General features: G+C 52.3%; 1 protein-coding gene across 1 annotated transcript; it reads right to left on the bottom strand.

The window, feature by feature from the left end:
* Positions 1-2,397: 2,397 nt before the first annotated feature.
* LOC119102605 (neuronal acetylcholine receptor subunit alpha-7) lies at positions 2,398-15,587 on the bottom strand (the record flags this gene model as incomplete). Its single annotated transcript, XM_037226046.1, is given in 5 exon segments — positions 2,398-2,882; positions 4,766-4,875; positions 9,678-9,764; positions 14,121-14,315; positions 15,515-15,587. Coding segments are annotated over 5 exon segments (939 nt in total), but the record flags the coding sequence as incomplete, so codon positions are not given.
* Positions 15,588-15,652: the final 65 nt, after the last annotated feature.

The following is a 15,652-nucleotide window of genomic DNA, read 5'->3' as shown; positions in this document are numbered from 1 at the left end:
ACCATTGGTAAAGCAAATGTAGTTAGCTCACCGATACATGCAGTATGTAAATATAGCAGATCAGAGAACAAACACCAGTTAACAAGCTTCCAAACATGATCTATTGTTTTCGTTACTGACATACGGTATAATCAAAGTCTACCATAATTATTTTCACAGGGAAATAATGCCCAACCGGACAATGATCAAGTAATGCTTTAAACGTTAAAACACTATTACTTTGACATGATTTAAAATGCGGCCGAACGAGGTCGTGCCGCAACGAGATCTATTTCGGGCTTAAACAATCAAATAATGGCCTTGTATACTACGATACAATACGTGAGCCAATCGCATTCAAACAATTCAGTCATGTAATACATGTTCTGTTCTATTCCAGAAGTTTGCTCGAAAAAGGAAAACATGGAGGAATTCATGAGCAGTGAACAAATTTGACAGGAAGACCTATCCCGCGTTGGGGTCCGCTGATCCGACTTGTGACGGAAGTAGCTGTGCCAAACCAACCAACACCTGTCCACCACCCTGGGAGACGGGTAGCCACGGAGCCGGCCGGTAGAGGCGGTGTGTAGGACAGTGAGTGGAGAGGGCGGGGGGGGGGGGGGGGGGCGGCTCGTCTTGGCTCCGGTCCGGTATTGATCTCAGCCGGCCGAGGATCCGCGCGCGCCGCCGAGGCCAGGCTGGCCGCTGGCCGGCCCGCCCAGCGCCCAGCTGGCAGCGTGCTGGTGCTGGCCGCAGCTGGGACACGCACTGTGACCGACTGTCACTCACGCGCCGGGGGGCAGGGTGCCAGAGAAGGGGATGCAAGTCAAATCTGACTCGGTCGCTGTCGGCCACGGGGCCGTAAGTTGTGCCCCTTTTAGGAAATGATGGAAAAAGCGAGGAGAGACCTCAAAGTTGGCTGATGCGTTACGGGCTCTCTGTACTTGACAAGAGAGTCTGATCGTACGGTCTGCTTCCTTGCTCTTTGGTTTTCCCTGGAAGACCATTGGAGTTAAATTTGACAAAATTAATCCATGCAATGTTTTGTCGATATCTAGACAGAAAAAGAACATAGCATAACGTCCGAAAAAAGAAATCACCGCAACTTTAGTCAGCATACTCATCAGCGGAAAGTGCTCGAACATGTCACAAACAAAAAGGTGTGTACGGGCTAAACCATACTCACATTGCAAGAACTCATGTCATTGGTTCCTTTGCTTTTAAATATATTAATATGACTTTAAAGTGGCCAAGCACGCTTCATTGAAATGCGTGAGATACATAGCGCAGTGAGTTTTGGACTGGTGGATAGCGTTTCTAAAATCTTTCTGACAACACTTGAGGGCAGTGTCATTTGAAAATGTTTGACGTACCAAATTGTAAAGCTTAAAGCCCGCACCGACGTCTTCACCGCTTTACATGAGCAACTGGCATGAATTGTATGTATGATACGCGTTTGGGGCCTTTATATTCTTTTAACTATTAAACATTTTCTAACGCGAAGACTTGTGGAGCCTCTCCAAACAGACGCCTCTATAGCGACTTTGAGAGGCAAACATTTAACGGGAGTCCGTTTCACTAGACAGGCGGGCTGTTAAAGTTTCAACCAGCCAAAGTATGCTACGACTACAAACAACGCCCCAGGCGGTCGTACCTGGGGCTGACGGGTTAGCAGATTTAACCATTCAACAACGCCCTCTATCCCCCTAAGGCCTACACTATGTTTAGAAGATTTGGCAAAGTCCCTTCACTGCTGTCATTCCTTGATTGGTTTGGCAACATGGTTCCCCAATCCCAAATACCATCTAATGGTGTAAGATAGCTAGTTATAAAAATATTGTATGCGTACAACCGATGGCATCCACCTTGTCACTTTGACACGTCAAAGCCGAAGTCACGGCAGCAGTTGAGGGATATACATATGCATGAGAATAGGAGCAAAACGCAAAGTTAAGGTAAAATGGCATAGTAGATTGGTACATAAGATATCCTCAGACCTCAGCATCGGATTTCAAGGTGTTCGTGGCACCACGATAACAGCCTAACCGACTAGTAAGGGCAGCAGCGAGTCAGGGCCGGCGAACAAGATGTCGTCAGCCCCCCGCTCTGCCCTACTCTCTGGGGCAGACGGAGACGGCTCGCTCCAGCGGTCCCGTGTCCGGCGCAGGGTGAGAAGGCAGCTCCATCCGACGCCGGTGGAGCCCGCTGAGCAGAGCCAGGGCCGGGCCGAGGCCGGGGTCGGCGCCGGCGCCGGGCCGGGGCCGGGCCGGGGTCGGCGCCGGCGCCGGCGCCGTGCCGGGCCGGACCGGCACCGGGGCCGGGGTCGACGGCGGTCGCGGCCGATCTTGAGCAGGCGCCCCGCTCGGCGCGGGGCGACGCGCGCATCGCGCTTGGCACCGTCGGAAGGCGCGTCGGCGGCGACGGCCGCGTCACGGCACGATGATGTGCGGCGCTGACAGCAGCACGGCCACGGTCGCCACGATCGTGAACAGCGTGAACACGATCAAGCACATGCGGTCCACCACCATGGCGGCGAACTTCCAGTCGCCGGTGACTTCGGCCTCGTGGTCGTCACTGCGCATCTTGTCGGTGATAGTCCGCAGCTCCTTGAGGATCAGCTGCAGCTCGCGGCTGCAGCCGGCCAGGCAGCTGTGCATGGTCAGGTCGTCCACCGACTGACCCGGCAGCCGGATGTAGCTGGCCGAGTTGGCCTGCTGCGCACCCGCGCCCCGGAAGTCGTCGTCCATGTCCAGCACGTTGGCCAGCAGCGACTTGGAGGAGCGCTCCTTCAGCTCCAGCTCCTTCATCTTGTTGTTCATCATGATGTTCTTGCGCGTGATCTTCTCGCCCGGCCGCGACATGCGCAGCAGCCACGGCATCCACTGCAGGAACAAGCTGCGCACCTGTCGACGCGGAGAGCTGTGATGTCACGCAGCGGCGGTGACGTCACCCGCAGCAAGGGCGCCACACAGCTGTGACGATGACCTCCTCCCCATAGGAAAGGAAGCCACGCAGCGGGTATGACGCCACTCATGAGGGAAGGTTTCGCGTATGTTGCCGTCACTCACACGAGTGCCGTCATGTAGCGGCTATGACGCCACTCACGCCGTGTAATTCCTCACACGGCGGCAATGATGCTACTCACAAGAAAAAGCACAGGTGCAACGCACAGGCCTTGGGGGGGGAGGGGGGGGGGGGGGGCACACAGGAGAGGGCAACTCACACGGGAGACTTTGACACAGCGGCGATGACTTCATACAGAGGTATGATGTTGCACACGTCATCACATCACACACAGAAAAGGATGGGACGCAGCTGTGGGACGTCACACACTGGGCATGATCGCAACGCAGAGGAGAGTGTCACGCAGTGATAAGGACGTCACCCACTGGAGAGGGCACCAAACATGTCATCGCATCACGCGAAGAACAGGGCAGATGCGCTCTGATTGTTATTGTATGTGCTCATATTATTAAAGGACAGATGACGCAGATGTGATGGCGTCACACAGAAGGATGACCACACGCAGCATCAACCCCGTCCGGTTTTCCGAGATCAGTCATCCCGCCGACACTGGTTCGACACTCTAACGAGCAAAGAGGGGTCTGGATGCGTGCAGCGTGGGGTGTCGAAGACGCCCTGGCTGGGTGGGGCACGGGAGCTTCTCGAGCACAGGCGAGCTGCTGAGGACGAAACACCTCTGTCGGCATCGAAAGACCGATGTATCAGGCGACTTGTGGCTGAACGCACTTGGATCGATTTTACTTTTTTCGTTAAGCGCTGTTTCCAAGCGCAGGACCACCAAAAGACTTACGCCGGATATCAGCCGGCCTTGATATCCCGCACCCCGCACCGCGCATCCCTCACCCTGCACCCCGCTAAGTTGTGGGGTGAAATGAAATTACACTCGACCTGGCATGGCTGCAAGCTGGAAACGCACGAGCCCCTGGAGGCCTGTTCACTTCGACTGATTTAAAGTCAGCTGCATTCCTGAAGTCTCTCGTTGTCAAATAGAGCACGCACCTGGGGTGCGCCTGGGGGGCGCGCCTGGGGGGCGCACCCAAAGCATGCGCATTTTCGCAAGCAAGCGAGGCCGACACATGGAAGACATTGGGAGACACTGAGGTCAGGAAACGACTACCACGTGCTTGGAGCCGAGATCTAGAGGAGTGGCAGAAGATAATGGTCTAGTCCGATCACACACCCAAAACTAGTGGCTTAAACGTACGAGGATGGGGGAACGATAGCATCCCAGGACATGCGGCAGCCGTTTGAATGAGTAATTTACAGGAGGGAGTGGAAATTGTGAGATGTGGAGCTTAAATGAACTTAACAAATTTAAGAGGACAAAATGTAAAAAAGCAGAAGCCGACAGCATTCTTCAACTGGCAGATGTACACCGTGTGTTGGTTGCGTTCTTGCTTGAGTTGGAGCTAATTGACTTATTCGGACGGATTCCGGGCTACATGATCAGAAACAGAAGCCAAGCATGAGGTAATAAGGCAGCCAGCACGCCTTAGACATGTACCCCAGGCCTGGCCTTTCGGGGAGGCTGTCTGCATTGCAGACAGGCCTTGCGTGTGCTCAGACGGGACGAGAAACTGGGGCAGCCCGCGGCGAGGCCATGCCTGTTGCCATGGCCGGCTGATCTCCGATTGCAGTGAGTCGCGCATGAACTCGGAGCCCCGTGCAAAGATGGCGCTAGGGCCGACACGGGCAGAGCACTGGCGACGAGCGGCACCCAGGCCATCCACCAGTCTTCTTGTCAGGACGCCCCCTCACTTACCCACGGCGCCATCTCGTGGGTTTCGCCGGAACGATGGTGGTAGTTGAGTATCAGCACCGTGCTGACCACCGACGACGCCACCATGAACATTATGCAGTTAAAGTACGTTCCTACAAGCACAGATGGCGTTAGCAATGCACCGCGGCTGGCGCATCTTTTCGGAAGTTTGCGCCGAGAGGGCGCTCGCGTCGACACTGACGGCTTCAGCGGAGTCTGGGAGCGGGTCTGCGGCATAATCTCGCAGTCATTACAAAAGTTTTGAGCGCTGGGACTGTCGCAGCTTCTTACGGGGGCCGAGTGACGTCACGAGCGCCCTCCGACCAAACTTGGACGACCGCTGACGAGCGTCCCAGGCACATGCCCGGGAAATGGAGCGTCCGACGACACGGGCGACCCATCTGAGCATTTGTCGGACAAACAGCTGACAGCCAGAGCCTGACGGGAGCGGTGCTTTCGTCCGAAAAGAAGCCGAAAAACAAGTTTTGTCAGTTGGGTAGAACTTCACATATTTCTGATTCCTCGGATCGCAAAGTTGACGCCGAAATGAAACTGACAGGAAGGGAAAAAATAAAAACGTGACCAAACCATCGTGATCCCACAAGCAGAAACATGTGAGGTGACGACCTCACGTTTAACATGCTTCTGAGACGAATTTTGTCCGCGTATTTCTCTAGATATCATGACACCATTTATGACATCTAACACCGCTGGCTTTGCACAGCACCGCCTCGAAATGTTCAGATGTGTCATGAGGACATAATACATTGAGGGTAACGCCCATTCATTTTAATCGGTGCAGATCTCAAGCTGTATTGTTCACATATAGACCTGAATTCATGATCCGCTCCGGCAAGAGATACATTCCGCACCTAAAGAGCGGCAAGCTTAACCGGACACGCGTTTGTTTAGCAGCACCGTGTGTATTGGCAAAGGCGGAATATGCATGCATCAAACCAGTCGATGGAGTGCGCCATGCGGCATCGAGCGGCAGCCCCAGGGCCAGGCCGTGTTATTCCGGGGCGTGTGGGGCTGCCGGCGTCGAGGGCCCACCTGGCGGCGCCTGTGGGCCCCCGCCACGGTGACCCTGCACGCCTCGGTCGAATTTTAGAGCTCCAGTTTAATCCATGCATATTTATCGACTGGCTATCTGACTTATCGGCAGTTGTTTGGTCCCTTCCTGCGAGCGCGAGGCGCGCAAGTGCTGTCAGTGGGCTAGTTTGAAGCACGCGGACGCACACGCCGGCTGCTGGAGGTGCCTGACCACCGCTCGCGAAGTGAGGTGTAGTCACCTCGCGCCTCGCCGCCGCAGAAAGGGACCGTGCGGTGACACACGCAAACTGTGGCGACTCTCTCAGCCAATGATCATCAGCCATGAGAACCTTGCTTTGAAGATCGGAGGGGACACCACAGTCCTCAGCGCACGCCGAGCGACCCAACGGCCGGGAGCCGGCCAGACGCGGCAGGAGCACCTGGCCGACGTCAAACCAAGGCCCCGGTGTAGGGCGCTCGGCGGAGGAGGCACGCGATTGGCTGCTTGGAGTCGCAGAGGGGGACGGGCCGACAAATCGGAAGGCCGCCAGATTTATGGCGTGGATTAGCACGGCCTTCCCCAGAGTCCGGACGGCGGGCTGGTGGCCGCCCGGTCGGGGCTCAGGTACTTCAAGAATACCGTGACCAGACAGACTCTGAAGAAAGCGCGTGGCTGATTTTGATTAGACTTTAACTGAATGCGGTTAATATAGTTAATCAGATACATTGCCTGTTCTTTGGACGATGCAGTGTGCATGACAAACAGCCGTGCTCTTAACCATGCAAAGCCATGCACGGAAAGCATTCACTTGTCACTTGTCGCGAGGCCATTGTATCACAGACAGTGACTCGTGTGCGTGTGCGTCGGTTATCAAAAAAGTTAGCCGTGGTTTAGATGGAGAATGGATGGGCACAATGGTTGACAGGAACACATTGCGGGGATACATCGGTGTACGACTCTCAATACTTGTTTTTTTCAACTTAAGGTAATAAGAAAGTATATCTAAGTGCTCCAGTTTAAAAATGCATGGTGAAAATGTGCGCAATGGGGCTGTCAAATCTTCGAGCGAGGTCGCTAAAAAAGCTACTCATCTGAGAGCGCTAGTGCAATGTAATCGTGCAACGCCCACGCGAAGAGAGAAGAAGCCAGCGATATTCACCCCCAGACCACCGAATCGAATCTCCTCCCCCCCAAGCGCACCTACGAAGAACGTGGCGAACGGGGGGACTGCTGCGCTCCTGAGGCGTTTGTGGCGCCGTATAAATCAACGCATGGGACATTTATGCGTGTACCTCCCACCACACCACAGATACTGTGTTGACCCCTTGCATGGCTCTGAAACGGCCCGTTTTCACAAGAGCTGCGTAATTACCCCGTGCTTATCATCACTGCTCCCCGCTGGCCACCCCGTCGAACAGACCGCCCCATCCCCAAACGCTCGTCCCGCGCCATGACCATGGTCGTCGTGCACGCGGCCGCGCGCGCCATGCCCCCAGCACGGAGCCACCGCAGCCGCCGACGCCGCCAGCGCGTCACGCTGTCGCCGGACCGGGGCTGGTCAGTCACCGTCACGCCCGCCCCGCTCCCGAAGGTCAGTCGGGACGTGGCCGAACGGTCGCGGCACACGTCACGTCGCCACTTCGCCGACCCCGTCCCCGAGAGCGGTCGTTTGTCCGGCGCTAACCGCCTGAGTTGGGCGTGCCTCCTCGGCGCCACACTCCTCCCCCTCCCCCCCTCCCCCGACGCCTCCTCCCGCGACAAGTGTGTCTTGGCACGCGCGCAGACCAAGACGACACCCAACCCCGAGACTGCCAGGCCGGCCGCGCGCCGTGTCACACGCGTGTCACAGATGTGTCGCACGGATGTCAGACGCGTGTCACAAACGTGCAGCGGCGGCGTAGTGTGCCGACAGGTGACGTCAGTCCGCGCGGCTCGTGCCGCGTGTGACAGGCTCAATCTGAGCCCGGGATGCAACGTCGCCGTCTCTGGTTGCCGCCGGCTTCTCGTGCGATTGACAACGTTAGAGGCAAACGTTGGCCATAATGGCAGGAATTTAGAAGGAATCGAACGATTCGCCAGAGGGAATTATTCAGCGATACCGTAATAACAACGCGAATCATGTTGCACTCGCTACATAGGTGCAGATGTCGATGTACGCTTAAGGACAGAAATCATGTGTTTTCTATCATGAGTATGCTGTTATGATCAGCTGAATAATCAATAAATATCTAACATGGCTGTAAATGACGGGTTTGACCAGAGCTGGTTTAGTACTGGATTACAGGTGGTGGATAATCGGGACAATGCAACATATCAATTAGAGAGTGCAATACAAATGATGGGTGCTTTGAAGTTATTTGATCAACGTTTTAATTGAGGGCTGAAATATGGAAGCTGTGATAATATTTGGCCACACTAACTACAGCATGTCAATATGATGGAATCTATTAATTCTCTTTTTGATATATCAGTCCAAAGTGGCCTGAGTGTGTCGGCCGACAGTTACTTTTGTTTTCTCATATCTTTTACAAAATGTCGTACGAAATGAAATGAATGAAACTGAAAAAATTGAAAGATGAAACGGTGCAGTTTGTTTGTATATGCATATATATATATATATATATATATATATATATATATATATAATTAGCATTGTACCATCTAAGTGGTACCCGTCCGCATCAAAGTTTTGCCTGGTAAATGATGTGCCTTGATAATCAACTCATGCGACAATAATGATGTGAACACAAATTGGGGAAATCTTTTATGCGGACGGGCTTCGCTTACATGATTTTCTTCATCTGTACATTACTAATCATACATATATCTATACATATATACTATTTATATATGTATATATGCATATATATATATATATATATATATATATATATATACAATTAGCATTGTACCATCTAAGTGGTACCCGTCCGCATCAAAGTTTTGCCTGGTAAATGATGTGCCTTGATAATCAACTCATGCGACAATAATGATGTGAACACAAATTGGGGAAATCTTTTATGCGGACGGGCTCCGCTTACATGATTTTCTTCATCTGTACATTACTAATCATACATATATCTATACATATATACTATTTATATATGTATATATGCATATATATATAAATATATATATATATACACATATATATTCTTGCATCAAATAAATTTTACATGGTTTATGTTAATTCGCTAGCTTGCAAAGACGTTTGAATGAAATGCTCGCATGCTATTAAGATTTCCTGTATAACGTATCCCGTAAAAGACGAAAACGTATTAACGATATGTCTTTTGCCAGTGTTTGGCACAGTTACGCCGCCAAAACACAAACTGTTGAAATGCTGCAAATGAAATACAGATATTAATGAGTAACAGACGGCTACTGGCAAACAACTATGGACAGTTATTCCACGCGACAAGAGCGGGCACGTTTGGAACGTACGTTTTGAAGGCATCTGTTGGACGCCAGCGAGAAAGGCGAGGGGTGAGGATGGGCAGATGGTGTTAGTTCCTGTTTACCAGACCACGGTTAGTCGGCGCGGTTTCTGCGCTGTCGGGTGTCGTCTTTGGCGGCCGCGTTCCCGCATGCCATTCCTCGCCTAGAGCTGGGATGGTGCGCCGTCCCCGGGCATTCCGTCCGGCGGCCCGTCCCGAGGGCGCGCTAGCTCCCGTCTGCGGCTGCTCTATGTGTCACGCGGCCAAACCCAGCAGGCCGATGCCAGCCGCCCCGGGGCCCGGAGGGGGGCGGCGCAGGCGGCGCAGGTGGCTCGATGCACCCAATGCAAGGAGGTCCATGGCTGAGCGTGTTAGGCGCGGGAGCGGCGGCGCCCGCGGGCCCGGCGGGCATTCCCGAGAGCATGCTGGGTGCCGAGGTGCTGACCTATGAGGGGCACCGCGTCGGAAGTCTCCGGCAAAGCATCGCTTATCATTAGAGAAAACACAGTCAGCGAGAGAAGGATGGTAACGCCTGGAAAACAAGGCGGGGGTCAGGCGCACTGTCGACCGACCGCCGACTGCCGAGGCTCAACGAACAGCCCACCCCCCACAATCATGCGCCAGTTACAGAGCCGACTCTATCGGGGCCTCCGCACGCACAGCGTCAGAGGGACAGAGAGACAGAGACAGAGACAGAGAGAGATAGAGAAAGAGAGATAGAGAGAGACAAAAGCGTGAGAGAGAAGACAGGGGGATGCCAGGGTTTCGACATAAGCGGCGCTGGTATGACACTGCTCTGTACACCCCGCGCGAGGACGTCTACCGCTGCCGGGGCGTTCTGGACGTAGACGGCGCGTGCTCGGCTGGCGCCGCTCGGCCGACGATGCCGGCGCTCACGCGCCAGGAGCGGCGTTCGCGCGTACCGGCCGGCCGGGCTCTCTACCTAGTACAGGCATTGCATCTGACGCTCGTCCGGAGGCTATGAGACTAGATGGGGACTACGGTCACGGAAATTTGGAGGAATCACAACCTCTGATATCACGGAAGTGACCCGTAACCTGTGATATAAATGGTGGACATGGCCCGTGACTCTCGTGCAAGTTCGAACGCAATTTGGAGCGAGCGTTCTGTGGTGTCCCCTCAGGTCTAGTCGGCAAAAGCACCCGCCGAACGGTGACACGGTGTTTACCTATAAGAGGGACAGCGTCGGATGTCGTTGGCATACTCTCGGCCACCATGTTTAGAAAGACAGTGAGGGACAACAAAACTGTAACACCTAAAACAGGAATGGAGACGGTGAGTTACCGATTTACTCGCGCCGTTAAGGTCCAGCGGAAAGAGCTGTATATAAAAGAAGAAAGTGTGAGAGTCTGACACTGTTTACAGAGGTCAGCCGTGATTCTGAAAGTGGAAAGTCGTTTGATCAGGTAGGATCAGTCAGGATGAATTGCCAAAGGTCAGTGGCGCATGCGTCATAAGAAAGAAAACACAAAACACGACATGCGTGATGCCCTGTAATCCTATAGAACAGTGTATAAGACAGGCATGAATTTATGGCTTGCTTTATATATGTATGTCCGCAGGGCAGTGCTTCCTGGATTTACGCGGTCGGCCATTACAACATCGACTCGAGCAATATATTTAGTGGCAGCGTCCAGCCCTCTGGGAGTCCAAGTGCAATTTTGACTCTGGGTTACCTAGGAGAGGCACAGCCTCTGAGGTCTCTGGCATGTTCGCGGCGACTTGGTTGAGAAATACGGTCAGAGATAGGAGAACAGTGACCCCTGAAGATAGAGCACACGGTTAACTACCTGAACGGGCGGAGACCTCTCGCCCAAACAGGGCACGCTGCGCTAGCGGGGGCCGCTGTTGACTGCCCATGTAAAGCTAACAACGAACAGAGAGGTACCAAGAAGGTGACCGGGAGAAAGCGAGATGTGAGTAAGAGAGAGGGAGAGAGAGTGAAAGCGAGAGAGAAAGGGGAAAGGCAAAAGAGACCGACAGTAAAACAGAATGCAAGCAGCCAAAACTAGGCAGTACAACCGTATTCGGGAGTTGTAAAGACTGGCTGTGAAAGGAGAGAGAGAGAGAGAGAAAGAGAGGGGAGAAAGAGAAAGAGAAAGAGAGATGGATAGAGTGGATAGACGAAAGAAAGAGCGACGGGAGGGCAAAGCATGCCTGGGCGAGGGACAGGTGAACGCATCGGAACAGCAATACGCGAGTCAGGTATTACTGAGAAGTCAACCATCGTCAACCTCCAACAGCTGCATCGCATAAAATCCAAACACAATCTCCTATCATCGGCAAAGACACACACAAATGCATAGGAGTATATACGCCGAATGACAGTTCAGCAACCAATGCAACCATCAGCACACAATGCAAATCAACCATATCAGCGTCATTTGATTTAAGCAGGCTCGCCTCCCATCCGATGATGCCCACACACCTGAGTTACCTGTGCGAATCCAGAATATGGGCTTAAGTGATGGGATGTCAGGATAACGTTTGGTGTGAAGTCGGAAGGGCAGCGACAGCGGAACACCGTGGGCTAAGTACTATGGCACACTGCTCCACATCGAAAGCTGGTCTAGAGTGCTCTTGTTTGGGTCGAGATGGGTTCTACAGCACAACATCGGCTCACTGTTCAGCACTGATGACGCAAATGATAATATATAGTTAGAAATGACAAAATATAACTAGATGGGCAATGGCCGTGTTTAATTCATAGTAGACGTGCATCGACCCGGCAGAATCAAGTACCACTGGGAAAGCTAATAACGATAATGACGCTCCGCGACAAATTTATCAGCTTCTTTTGAGCATTAATCCGAACATCATCAGCCAATTTTGTTAGATACAGCGGAGCAACAATGATCAAGTATGCGATATCATGAGGATGCGGTAAACGAACCTCGCTGCAAAAGAACTTAGTTTGTTATCTCAATAAGATAGTTTCATTTACCGGTATCCTCGCGTCTCAAATGATGGAAAAGGGCGCACTCCCGCTCAGTCCACTGCCGATCTAGTCATCTTATGCATGGTGAATTAATGATTTCATACTATGGTCTTGGCGACATCAACACGTTTTCAAAGGTGATAACAAAAGTGTGATCACATCAACTGCCAATATGGAATGAACACAAGAAAAGGCACAGGCACCGGACATTTTATATGTTGAACAGGTTCAAGGTAGGAACTACTGGAAAGCTGCGCAGAGTCCAACACTTATATCGGTCAGTAGCTGGGAGAGACAGGCACAACATTACGGAGGGCGTGACACCGAAAGCTACTGAGTAAAAGCTGAAGAGGCACTTAATTTTGCCACATGGTGAAATCTTAAAGCAATTGGGGATGACTGTTTTGCAAATATTCCGCACCTAATGGCTATTAATGGGGTGATTCTGGGCTCGTTAACGACAGACTTTAAAGATTGATGTTCACCTAACGGTGCAGCCTGTTGCAGCTAAAAACTCTGCCGAACAAAATTTTGGAGCATTTAAAAGCAAACAGGCAAGCAAAAATAAAACAGCAGAGCTAATGACAACCAACAACATAATTGGCACACGTATATGTAAAAGGGAGAGCGGAGAGAGAGAGAGGAGAGAGAGAGAGGAGAAAGAGAGAGAGAGAGGAAGAGAGAGAGAGGAGAGGATGAGAGAGAAGAGAGAGGAGAGAGAGAGAGAGAGAGAGGAGAGAGAGAAGAGAGAGAGAGAGAGAGAGAGAGAGAGAGAGAGAGAGAGAGAGAGAGAGAGAGATAGAGAGAGATAGTAGAGAGAGAGAGAGAGAGAGAGGAGAGAGAGAGAGAGAGGGAGAGAGAGAAAGAGAGAGCTCGTTGAAGGAACAAAGCAAGAGGGCAAAACAGGTAGGGTACACAAATGGCCTCACTAAAAACCGCTGCTCATAAGGACACGAGCGAGGCATTTTCAACAGCATCCAATCAAACTCAGCTTACACCAAGCAGCAAACAAAAAAGCAATTAAACGAACACGAGAGCGTAGCGAGCTCCGCTTTCTGCCCGGGCGGGAGCAGGTGAACATCTCCTTGCGCCGGGCGGCAGACAGCGTTCACAGCGCAGGCAGGGCTGCGTGCCACCTGCCTACCTAGAGTCAGCTTCTCCCCGGAGTCCGGCGGCAATGTAAAGGCCAGCAGCACCATGGTGGATATGAGGATGCCGGGCAGGACCAGATTGTGCAGGTAATAGAGCGTGCGCCGCCGGATCTGGACAGTGTACGTGATGTCGAAGTAGGGCTCGGGACAACAGGCGTACGAGATTTCATTGCGCTTGCCTGGAATACCTGGAAAATTGTGCACACGACGTCATACACGAGCACGTACCAGCACCGGCCGGGGGAGGTGCCAGAGCCAGCCCACGCGCAATGTAAAATGGGAGAGGGAGTGCCGCCGCGGGCAACTGTCGCCGGCAAAGGCGGCAGTGAGAGCTTCTAGCTCAGACTACCGGTAAAAGCTACCAAAACGACAGCAGATACTCTTAGGAACTAGGAAACCATGCAAACTGAGGAGTGCTAGTGAGATGACGAGCAACACTGCGGGTTCCGCGATTGGGTGCCGTTGTCACCCCCCCCCCCCCTCCACCCAACCCCCCTCTGCCTACCGTAAGTTAGTGCCTCCCTCACAGCAGCGCTGTCACTTTTCTGCTCTGACCCCCGATCGCACGGCGGTCTGGCTGATCGGGTCACACCTGATCGCCGATTCTGAGCTCCTGAACGTCGACCCGGAGGCCCTTACCGCTGACCCTAATCTGCTGAGCCCCTGAGCCCCTGACCGCTGGAGCTGGCCCCTGACCACCACCGACTGGCCCTGGCGCCTCCCCGACAAGCCGGCCGAAAGCCACGGGCGGATGAAGCTGCGACGTGCAGTGGTTTACCTAAGCTGAGCTTTTCGCCGCTGTCCGGCGGCAGCGTGAACCCCAGCACGGCCATTGAAGCGATCAGCACGCACGGCACTATCAGATTGGAGAAATAGTACAACGTTCTTCTTCTGATCAATATCTTATACGTTACATCGATATATGTTTGTGGGCAACAGGCGTAAGTAATTTCGTTTCGCACCCCGGGCACACCTAAAACAGAGAGAAAGAGGGAGATAGAGAAGAAACACACAACACGCATTTAGAGCACAGTTTTATACAATATTTACGTTTGGCACTACGGAGTCATGCTCTCATCTGTTGGTCTCATGTGAGTGATCTCCATTTTGATCTTATGTGATCTCATAGTGATCTCATGTGAATGACCTCCATATTGATTGGGCTGAATGCAGCTTTCGTCACTATTTCTGCGCAATAGGTTTTGAAGGAGAGCTTTGCTTGTTTGCATAGTCATTATGCAACCCACAGGCTACGTTTCGTTAGTATTTGTCTCGACCAATGTTCATGAAGCAATACAAAGAGCACACCCAAACAGTTGCATCACACAAAATATCTGCCGCACACGAACAGCCTGGCAATGTATGCGCTGCGGTCTCTTGCAAGTTACAGAGATTAACACATGGTTTTGAAAAAGCACATTATCCTGCCACAAAGTATAGAACATCTGCCAACGGAGTTAACCTTTTGAGTTCAAGCCATTCAAGGAGCAACGATGCATCTAAGAATAATGTAGTTTATACTTGGCATCGCTTAAGCAACGGGAGTCACCAAATAATATATCACAAGCTCAGCAAAATATAAAAAACAACAACGCAAGACATTATTGAAAGGAACAAACCAATCTAAACTTAAACACCCTTCACAAATGCATTGCTCCATGAACATATGCAGATGAGTGCATGACACATGTATAAGCACAGCAAGTTAGGAATCTGCTTTTTAAATTAAGAATGGATTATGATGAAAAGAGAAAGACGGCAATATCGGCGGGCGTCCGCGCTGCAGGCTGCGTTCTCTCAGCGTTCTTATGTAGAAATTGAGCGATTTTGAACTGTGCATTCCGTTCTCGCTGGCTGTGAGCTTTTGACAAAGTCGCATCATATCTCACTTTATTCCCTCCCTCCCCCCTCCCCGAGCGATGAAATCTGCAATTAAATTTCATCGGCTGGTAACCGGCCAAAGATCACCGTTTTTGCTACATAAGCCTGAAGAAATATGCTAGGCTTATGCTTCTCTGGAGCAATTTAGCCCATTCATTTTCGCAGACGGGTGGTTGAGATGTCTCTGCGCCTGGCAGGACTCGAACCCAGCCAAGGAGGCAGCTTGCAACGGGACGTGAGCCCTCGCCAGACGCACAGTGGAAACCAAGCGCGCTCGGTCGAGACACCTACCCAGCAGCGTCCACTCGCCGTTCGGCAGAAAACTGCTAGAGTCCCCCTCCTCGCCTGGCAAGATCAGGTCCAGCTGAAACAGCGCCGTGTCCGCTCAGCAGCCGTGATCACACTCAACGTGGACTTTTACCCTCCTAT

Source organism: Pollicipes pollicipes, unplaced genomic scaffold (assembly GCF_011947565.3).
Source record: "Pollicipes pollicipes isolate AB1234 unplaced genomic scaffold, Ppol_2.1 Scaffold_5724;HRSCAF=6776_pilon_pilon_pilon, whole genome shotgun sequence".
NCBI classification, from domain to species: domain Eukaryota; kingdom Metazoa; phylum Arthropoda; class Thecostraca; order Pollicipedomorpha; family Pollicipedidae; genus Pollicipes; species Pollicipes pollicipes.
The sequence above is the reverse complement of the archived record's forward strand: the minus strand, read 5'-3'. Positions and strand labels throughout refer to the sequence as shown.